The sequence below is a fragment of the Erythrolamprus reginae genome, chromosome 1, assembly GCF_031021105.1.
Source record: "Erythrolamprus reginae isolate rEryReg1 chromosome 1, rEryReg1.hap1, whole genome shotgun sequence".
NCBI classification, from domain to species: Eukaryota; Metazoa; Chordata; class Lepidosauria; order Squamata; family Dipsadidae; genus Erythrolamprus; species Erythrolamprus reginae.
This window is the reverse complement of record NC_091950.1, coordinates 290,979,184-290,989,687: the sequence shown is the minus strand read 5'-3', so window position 1 is coordinate 290,989,687 and position 10,504 is coordinate 290,979,184. Positions and strand designations below refer to the sequence as shown.

Here is a 10,504-nt window from a genome sequence, read left to right as displayed (position 1 = left end):
AGGACACGATTAACTGAGGGACTGCCTTTGCTCAATTTCATTTACCCATTACACCAGATCTATCAGAATGGATATATTATAGATTCTACTATCTAGGGAATTACATTTGGTGGGCCCTAAGACAGAGAGTCTTTTCTGCTGTGGACCTCATACTGTCAAATCTCCTTCTCTTTCTAAGCTTTCAAAGGTCCCTTAAGACCTGGTTAGCCACGGAGACCTGAGGACCCTAAAGGCAGGGAACTAGTGAGGTGGCACTATTCTATCATTATTTTTTCAGAAGTTTCTAATATTTGTTAATAATCGGCAATGGGTTGCTATCGGTCCAGTCTGGTTCTTCTGTGGCCCAAGTGCAGTTCGCATTGTGCATGCGAACTGATAACAATGGGATTTATAACTCATCACTGTTAATAATGGGTGGGTTTTTTGGTTTAAATTTTGTTGCATGCTGCTCAGAGTCACTTACTTAAGAGAGGGACTGCTATATAATAGATAAATTAATAAATCTGCTGTTGCCTACATCCCACCAACCAGAGGATACAATATAAGCAACACATTAACACAATCTCAGGATTCAAACTACATTTATTTATTTATTTATTATTTGATTTGATTTGATTTGTATGCTGCCCCTCTCCGTAGACTCGGGGTGGCTCACAGCAATAATAAAACAATGTACAACAAATCTAATAATTTAAGAAAAAACACTAAAAACCCCATTATTAAAAGCAAACATACACACAAACATACTATGCATAAACTGTATAGGCCCGGGGGAGATGTTTCAAATCCCACATACCTGACGGCAGAGGTGGGTTTTAAGGAGTTTACGAAAGGCAAGGAGGGTAGGGGCAGTTCTAATCTCTGGGGGGAGCTGGTGCTAGAGGGTCAGGGCCGCCACAGAGAAGGCTCTTCCCCTGGGTCCTGCTAAACGGCATTGTTTAATCGATGGGACCTGTAGAAAGCCAACTCTGTGGGACCTAATTGGTCGCTGGGATTCATGCGGCAGAAGGCGGTCCCGGAGATATTCTGGTCCGATACTTTTGTTTTATAGAGAATTTCATCAAAGCTATCATATAATTGATTCTGAATTACTTTTCATAATTTCAAAGCTATCTTACTTCCTGGTTATTAGGCAAGCGGTTGCCAAGGAATTGAACACAACCCTTACTCTAACAATGTGGCAGAAAGAACTAAATTAAAGCTATGCATATGAGATAAATTATGGTTTAAATCTCATCAAAATACAGTAGTCCCTCGCTATACCACGCTTCACCTACTGCGGCTTCACTTCATCGCGGGTTTTCAAGAAATATTAATGAGAAAAATCATTCGCGGATCTTCGCTGGTTCGCGGGTTTCTGAGGAAGTCGATCGGCAGATTTAAACAGCCCGCCGAACTCGATCGGCAGGTTTTTCAAAAAAAAAAAAATCTAAAATTGTAAATACTGTATTTAAATACTGTATCTAAAATAAATACTGTGTGGGAAGGGTTTATAAACACTTAAAACAATGAAAATTTACCAAACAATTACAATATAAAGTACTATCAGTCGATAAATTCCCCATCGCGGATTTCACCTATCGCAGCCAGGTCTGGAACGTAACACCAGCAATAGGTGAGGGACTACTGTAGTGTTATCACATTACATTTAGGATATATCTGGCAATCAAAGTGAAATTGTTTCAGTAAAAATTTTTTTTTCAGACAATTACCTGCTTTAAGAAATCTCCTGGAAGATCGTACACCTTGCATAAGTCAGATATTTTCACTTGGCCGCATTCCTGCAACTTGTCATTTATTTCTTCTGCTATGTGATCTAAGTAATTGCTGATATGACATGAAGAATCAGTATTAGTGTAATGTTTGAAATGTGCTATGAAATATACATCCTATCAGTACAGTATTTGGTTTAGGAGTGATATTTTTGATAAAACAAAAAATATATAGCTGTATGGTGCCTGACTATAAAACTTTCAAGGAACAGACTAATTTTATTCAAATAAAAGCTACCATTAAGGCCATATTTTCAGCTGATGAAGCAACAATTTCATTGTTTGTGGAACATTATGCTATTAGATCTCTAGATTTCTGTTCCTTTGGTGAGTTTTAAGAGGATTTCAGGAATGTTAGTTTGTGCCTTCCCTAGCAGATGCTATTGTTTTTAATGTTATTTCTGTTTACTGTTTTCAATTTTGTTCTTGTAAGCAGTTCACAACCAGGGTATAATAGAATATAACTGCACACAGGTATATAACTGCATAGTAGAAATGGAGATATGCAAATTCTTTGGTCGGTATTCTATGTTTGGGTTCGAAACCTGAAAGGTTTATGTAAAGCTTTATGTAGATAAAGCTATTCCTCAAAATTATGTCTCAATCATAATTATATTGCATTTAATTATCCTGAGAGACTCACTCTTCTATAAGTTGCCCCAATACCAATCGAACTGTTCGATCTGATTTGACAATATTGTTAGCTCGGTTCTCAATATGAAGCAGATCAACATTTATTATCTAGTAAAGCAAAGAAAGGAGGAATAAGTTAGTAATTAGTATTTTATCACTGTCACTGATCCTAATTCAACAAATTAACAGCAGTTGAAACAGAACAAATGCAATAGTTTATAGCAATTAAAATGTATCTGGTTTTACAAATATTGTAGTATAGCAAAATCAATCTAGTTTGTTACCTCCTAGTAATTGTTAAAACAATCTACTACATAATTATTTAGCAGCTGTTTCAATACAAAATTTTAACTGTTTTAATACAAAATATGGATCTGAAAAGATTAAGACAAGATAAAACACTAAATAACATATCACTAAAATGTTATAAAATAATTAATTTACTTGAAGTTTGAGAAGAAAAAAAGATTACTGGAATGAAATATTATATTTCTGCGTGCATCGGTGAATATTCATTTTTATTTATACTCTCATCAACATTCAACAATGGATGACTAAAAAGAAAGCTTTTCTCAAAAAGTTGCAACAGCTTTAAGATAAGTTAAAGAAATTAAAATAGTATGATAAAATATTTCAGCATGAATAAAAATATTTAAGTACAAAATTATAAATATTATAGAAACTAAAATAGGTGATATATAAAATGATTGTAAAATTTACAGACATCAAATAGTTTATACTTCTTTTAAAATTATTTAATGACAGAGCTGTTTAAAACACCTATAAACTTCAATCTGACTTAATAAAGAGAAAATAAACAATTACCTGTTGCAAATCCACAATGTTCACCCGACCTGTAATGAGGTAAAAAAAGGAATGCCATGAAATATTAATATTTGTTCATTATATTTTTCATTTTGACTTCAAATCTCCAACTTTGAATTATGTCTAACATTGCTACCTACAATATTTTCACCAGCATGGCTGCCCCCATCTGTGGGCTGTATGCTATTTTCATCTGCATATACAGGTAATCCTCAACTTACAACCACAACTGAGGCCAATGTTGCTAAGTGAGAGTTTTGCCCTTCTTTACGTCTTTTCTTGCCACATTTGTTAAGTCAACTACTCTAGTTGTTAAATTAGTAACATGGTTGTGAAGTGAATCTGGTTTCCCCATTGACTCTGCTTGTCAGTTGGTCCCAAAAGGGGATCCTATGACCCCGGGACCCTGCAACTGTCATAAATATGAGTCACTTGTCGGGCATCTGAATCTCAATGACATGACCCTAGGGATGCTGAAACAGACATAAGTGTGAAAAATGGTCACCGGTTTTTCCAGTGCTGTTGTAGCTTTGAACATAAACTGTTGTTAAATCGAGGAATATCGGTATTCTCTTGCACTAAGGGAAACATACCATTTATGATGCAGAAAAGGACTTCTAAAAATTTTAAAAGCAACGACTGAAATCAATACCAGCAAGAATAGTAAAGAGTGAGAAAACGTTGAGTTCAAATATTCAAAATAAGACTTAAACTTGTATGGCTGCTATTTTGGTAAAGAGACTGATTCAATTATTATTATTTTTAATAGGCATAAAACTACCTTCTTTCTTGGCTAAAGAAAAATGAAATCAGCTCAACAATGCAAACATTGTTCAACTTCATCCTAGGGGCGAAGTCTTGACAGAGGTTTTTTTACATTCTGCAATATAAACTGCAATCATTTTATTGTAGAGACAGGATATAATTCTTACAGTGAACTTTAAAAGAGCTAAACTGTTATTATTTCTTACATGAGGCTGTGAAGATGCTTCCACAAGCATCAGGAAGAACATACTCACAAGAATGAAAGCTGCCTTGGAAAATATTTTACCATGTTTCTCCAAAAATAAGATCCTGTCTTATATTTTTTTGAAGCCTGAAGTAAACATTTTACCTTATTGCCATGCACTCAAAAGCCCAATTGGGCTTATTATCAGGGGGTATTTTCTTTTTGGGGAAACAGGGTAATATTACCAGAGTACTGCCTTTATCACGCAAGGAATGTTTCAGAAGGATGAAGAAAGTTAATCAAGATTTGTCACGAAAATGTCATTGGAGGGAGAAAATATTCAAAGCAATATAGTCCTGAATTAGATTGGGGTACCACAGAGGCATTTTTCTTATAAAAATGCAAAGAGATGGGAGATCTACTTTTTGTTTCTTATTCACTTCATAGATAGAATATCAGTGAACTAATGCAGTGATTTTAAAAATGTGCCCAATGAATTGTTTTAATGGATCTATTCATTACAGATATGCAATTTTCCACCAGAGAGGAATTCTGTGCTTTGAATCTGTATAAAAATACTTTTCTTGCCATTCCTTCTAAGAAATGACCATTGATTAACCAAGCAATATACAGCTTGACAAAAGGGATTTCATATACTTACTTACCTGATGGGAAATGTCATTGCACTTAGTGAAATTTCTGAATAGAGATGTTTAGTGTTCAACATAAATGTAAACAAAATTATTATTACCATTTTGGCTAAATTCAAGTACTCTCTCAACAGTCTAATGGCAGGAAAAATGAATTTTTATTGGAAATATGGCTTTACAGAATCTCAGTATCTACTATTAGACACTGTACTATGATTTCAGTTTTTAAATGATAATTATGCAATGCCTAAATCAGAAAGATACACATTTTAGTAACACCTTTCTTTAAAAAAAAGTTTTAAAAATTTAACAAATTATGTCATATTTTGAAAATTATATCAATGCACACTTACCACCACGGATATGAAGTTCATCACGTATTTCTTTGCTAATCTGTGCAGGAGTGACATATTCTTTTCCATCAATAGTATGTACAACATCCAACTGTTTTTCAGCAATTAACTTAGAAACAATCTCTATGCAATTACGTTCTGACAGTCTGTAATATTGAAAGAACAGATAAAGAGAATTTGCATGTAATCCTAAATATCTGGCTTTAATTGTGTCATTTTGCTACTAGAGGTAGTCCTCATTTAGCAATGGCTTCAGAAAGCAACTATTCAGTTATGATGGTGATTAAACAGTAACTTTGTGATCAATGCCTACATTTAAAATGCTTTGCCCTCTCTCTCTCTCTATGCCTCCCTCCCTCTCTCTCATGTATTCACTATTATAGTCAGTTAATTTGTATTGTCCTGTGCCTTAGCAACCTTTGTCACACTTGGGGGAAAAGCTCTATCTTTCCCAGTTAACTCTTATCCACAGCATAGTGCATCTCTATTGCAAGTTAACAACCCCAGCTGTATGAGCTTAATTAGTTGATTACATCTCTCCAGGACAGCTGCTGCTTGAAATTGACCAGACCTTAATCAGTTTCATACTAAAGGTTTCTTTGGCCTATTAAGCAGCTGGTGGCAGGAAGTGTAAGGAGGCTAGGTAAGCAGCAGACTCCAGTACATTTTTTTCAGTGCATATACTCCATTGTCTACCTGCTTACTCTCTTGCAATCCTTTACTCTACAATAAATCTAAATAGAAACACTGATTCTCTTCTTGATAATTATTCTAGCACTGGGTTGAGCATTTCAAATGGTGGGGGAGTGAGGAAAAAGGATTATAACATTTGCCCTTTTATCCAGTTTCCTTGTGAGTTGGGCTCTGGAAAATTTCTCCATATTTGGGTTTAGCTAGCTGTTTGGGGTTGTATTCTTCTGATGCTGTAAAACAAAGGAGAGCTGAAGTAAAATCATAAGCATAATCACTGTCACAGAACTTTTGTGTAGCAAATGCTACCTTTAATGACCAAATTGCTAGAAGGGATTATGGTGGCTAAATAAGGATTTCCTGTAATTTATTGTACATATATATAAACAATCTATATTTTAGATATATTTCTTGGGATAAATTTTCTCTACACGTATAGAACCTATCCCTTATATCTGTGTAATTTTAAATATTTTCAATAATTTATTGCTTGTAAATAATGTCCATCTCCCATGGTTAAAGTTAAATTAGGATTATGTCAATACTGGTGCTATCTGACAAAACTGTACATACCAGCATTGTGATATGTGCTGCCAGGCAAAAATTAAAAATTCAAAGCTGCCTATAATTTAAGTCTGGACCACCTTCTCTATTTTCTATCAGAAATTCAGCACCTAGGGTTTGAAAATTCTACAGAACCTACAATTTTATGAAATACATTTTAAATAGGAATCGTGGAGACTACTATTTCAGAGTTATATACGGGGGTGGACCCAAAAATGGAAACACTTGACTTTTTGGCATCATAATGTTTGAACATGATCAAATCAATCAAAACTTGACATATTTTAATGGGGTTTTTTGTTTTGTTTTTAAAATTCTGTTATTTGATATGTTTTTTAAGCTACCTTTTTTTAACAGAAATGTAAGGAAATTTCTCAGACCTTCAAAGAGGCCAAATTGTTGGCGCTCGAATGGCAGGCACTGGTGTAACAGAAAGTGTCCGAATGTTTGGCATTTCAAGAGGTAATGTTTCAAAAGTAATAACTGCTTTTGAAAGAGAAGGGAAAACATCCTCAGCCAAGCACAGGTCTGGTCGAAAGTCGAAGTTGTTTGAGAGAGACCGTCGGACTCTAAAGCGAATTGTTAGAGCAGATCGCAAGACCACATCTCCTAAAATCACTGCAGAGCTCAATAGAAATGTACAGAACCTAGTTTCCACAAAAACTGTTTGAAGGGAGCTTCACAAATCTGGATTCCACGGAAGAGCTGCGATTAGAAAACCTCTGCTCTCAAAGACAAATGTTTCAAAGTGTTTAGAGTGCTGTAGAAACCACCAGAAATGGTCCCTCGAGCAGTGGCAAAATGTGATTTTCTCTGACGAATCATCGTTTACCATTATTCCGACCTTCAGCTGTGTTTACATTTGGAGACAGACAAAAGAATCATTTCATCCAGACTGCCTTCTCCCAACTGTCAAACATGGGTGTGTGTGTGTGTGTCAGTGATGATCTGGGGTGCTATTTCTTGGAAATCTGCTGGGGCAATTATTTCCCTTCATGGAAGAATTAACAGCCATCACTATTTAGGAATTTTGGCCGACCAAATTCATCCTATGGTTCAAGAACTGTTTCCAGAAGGGGATGCCATCTTTCAAGATGATAATGCACCAATCCATAGAGCAAGAATTGTTAAACAATGGCATGAGGAACATTCTAATGACCTCAACATTATTGAGCATTTATGGTCGATTTTAGAGATTCAAGTAAGAAGTCGATTTCCACCACCATCCTCTCTAAAGGAACTGGAGGGTGCTTTAACTTAAGAATGGGCTAAAATTCCTTTGGAAACAATTCACAATTTGTATGAATCAATACCTCAGAGAATTGAGGCTGTATTAGCCGCAAAAGGTGGACCAACACCATATTAAAAGATATTTTGATGATTTTTCAAGGTGTTTCCGTTTCTTTGTCCACCCCCTGTATATAGGCTGTTCTTCTCCTGGCGAACTCACAAGTGGCTCACAAGGATAAAAATAGATACAATAACAATAAATACTATTAGAACATTAACAAATACCTAAAACCCACAATAAAAACAATCATGCCTCTTTCATAGTAATGCCCAGAGCGAAACTGTCTCTCACAGTCCCCAGGCCTGTCGGCATATGTGTTTTTAATGACTTGTGAAAGGTAAGGCGAGTGGGGGTGGTGCAATCTATGGGGGGAAGGAGTTTTACTGATTTAAAATCAGCAGGGTCAGATATATTTATCCAAGTAGGATTTTATGAAGGCTGATTTTCCCAATGCTTATTATTATTGTAACTTAATTTCCCAAAAATTCTATTTCAAGAATCCTGCTGAGTTAAGCAACTTTATCACCATGGTTTTTTGATGACTCCTGTTTTTTCTCAATATTCTGTTATACAAGCTATGCAATTGTTGAAAGGAATAGTAGAAAATCCAGTTTTAGTAACCTTTTCATAGACGGATATGGACCCAGTTCACAATATAGATCATAATAATTGTAATAAATTGAAATAACTGTTCTCGATCTGGGTATTCTTCAAACATGTAGACTTCAGTTTTCACAATTCTGCAAACAATATGTCCATCACAAAATATTTTGGGCGTTGATCCACATACCCAGACTTTGAAGTAAAGTAACCATTAATGTGACAGCTTACAAAAATGTATTTATACATTACAACCATCATGGAATCCTCAACTTTATAATTAACTTCTGTAAAAACCTCATGGATACATGTAGGTAGATTAAGATTAAATTCTCCATAGATATTTCAGAATGTGGGGTCAAACACATTTTTTTCCAAAATATATATGGCTTTACTTCCAGTCCTTTAAGGAGTTACATGTTCTACATCTGCATCCCCTTATGCTCCAATGTTCTTATCTGGAATTGAATCCAAAGTGTTGCACTGTCGTAATATTTATGAAAATTCTAAATACTGTATATTAAGTGCGTGGAAAAAAACTGAAAGGCTTTCATTTTACAGGAACTCTTTTTATCCTTTAATAGGAGAATGGCAAATTGCTTTTTATTTAGAAGCTTCAGATTTCCAAGGTGTTCCAACATCTATCTGCCAGGATTTTTTTTAAAACAGTGCTCTTATGCCAGTGTAAACCAATATTAAGTTTTTTGTGACAGTAAATTCAGAAGACACATTATTCTGGTCTTTAAAGTGTGTTTCTTTATGAGATTATTGCAGTCTGCAAAAGAAATTGGTCCTTCAAGTGTTGAACATTTGAAGACATCACCAGGAAAGCTCTTTCCCCTATAAACATGTTTCAGACAGGAAGGCCACACTGGTAAATTTCATGTACTTTCCATGAAGAGCAGCAAGGAAGCTCAGATATATAGAGCAACAAGGAAATCCTGACATGTTGAATACTTAAATACACTGCTCCAAAAAATGAAGGGAACAACACAATATAACTCCAAAACCTCTGTGAAATCAAACTGTCCACTTAGGAAGCAACACTGATTGACAATCAATTTCACATGCTGTTGTGCGCTTTCAACTTTGTACAGAACAAAACATTCAATGAGAATATTTCATTCATTCAGATCTAGGATGTGTTATTTGAGTGTTCCCTTTATTTATCCCAGTATATATGCAGTATATTATTTATCGCAGTATATATGCATGTATGTATGCAGATTTTTTTGTGGACCTAAGCTTAATTCCTTTGATTGTAGGCTTACAGGAAAAATCTAAGTAAATCCCATGATTGTTTGCTTAGTTCCTGGCAAGAGAAAAAACCATCCCTGTCAATCATCACTTGACAGCAGCAGTCAAGTATGGGATGCATGCAGGTGGTGCTTTTGAAAGAGCATTTCAAAATCTCCTGGATAAAAAAGAAAGAGTAATTAAGAGACTACGGTAGACTTGTTCAGAAACCTCCCCTTTTATTAAAGTCGGGAAGGAGGCGCCGTTTCTTCCACAAGTATTACGGTACTGACATGGGGCAGAAGAAGAGTGGAAAAGCATCGTTCGGGATGGGGGGGGGGGGCGGAACGTATATTCGTTACTGCAGCGAGCGGACGGGCGCGGGGGGGGGCTTTTCCTCGCTCCGCCCACCTAGTACTTCCCCCTCCCCTTACCTCTGCGTTGCCTCGGCGAACTGAGCAGATTGAAACTGCTGGGACAACTGGACGATTTCTTCCCACGTAGCGGCCATCGCAGCCCCAGATCTAGTCGGGGGGGAGGGGGGATGGTGGAGAGACGACGGAGATGGGAGAAAGGGGCGTGTCCAAAAGAAGGCTTGGAGAGTCACACGTCAGCTCAACGGAGCCATCCCAGCAACCGGCCGCGAGCAGGATCAATATTCCTCACGTCCTCGCGATAAAGGCGCTTCGGTTGGTGACAGCGCCACCTGCAGGAGAGACGGTCTATTAGGGCGGAGAGATAGCGGAGAATGCGGGTCTTGAGTTACTGCCATTCCCGATTCTGAAACCTGAGGAAATGTGACTCGTGGTCGTGGGTGTGCGGACACACACCCTTACTCTTTTGATTCTTGACGTTTCCGAAAATACACAGCCTGGAAGGATTTTTTTTTTTAAAAGTGAAAGAAGAAAACCGTCTCCGTATGCTGCAACCCTATTGGAATA

The 10,504-nt window shown here is 36.5% G+C and overlaps 1 protein-coding gene across 1 annotated transcript in view; it reads right to left on the bottom strand.

Annotated features, from left to right (window-relative positions):
- The window catches only part of UFL1 (UFM1 specific ligase 1), a 41,211-nt gene extending 30,976 nt beyond the window's left edge, over positions 1–10,235 (bottom strand). Inside the window, exons 1-5 of the mRNA XM_070733237.1 lie at positions 9,998–10,235; positions 5,183–5,328; positions 3,231–3,259; positions 2,416–2,513; positions 1,713–1,827 (exon numbers count right to left, since the gene is read on the bottom strand). Of these exons, the coding sequence (XP_070589338.1) occupies positions 1,713–1,827; positions 2,416–2,513; positions 3,231–3,259; positions 5,183–5,328; positions 9,998–10,074 (465 nt within the window). The 5' untranslated portion in view covers positions 10,075–10,235. The remainder of the gene's footprint in view (positions 1–1,712; positions 1,828–2,415; positions 2,514–3,230; positions 3,260–5,182; positions 5,329–9,997) is intronic.
- Between the last annotated feature and the right edge of the window lie 269 nt (positions 10,236–10,504).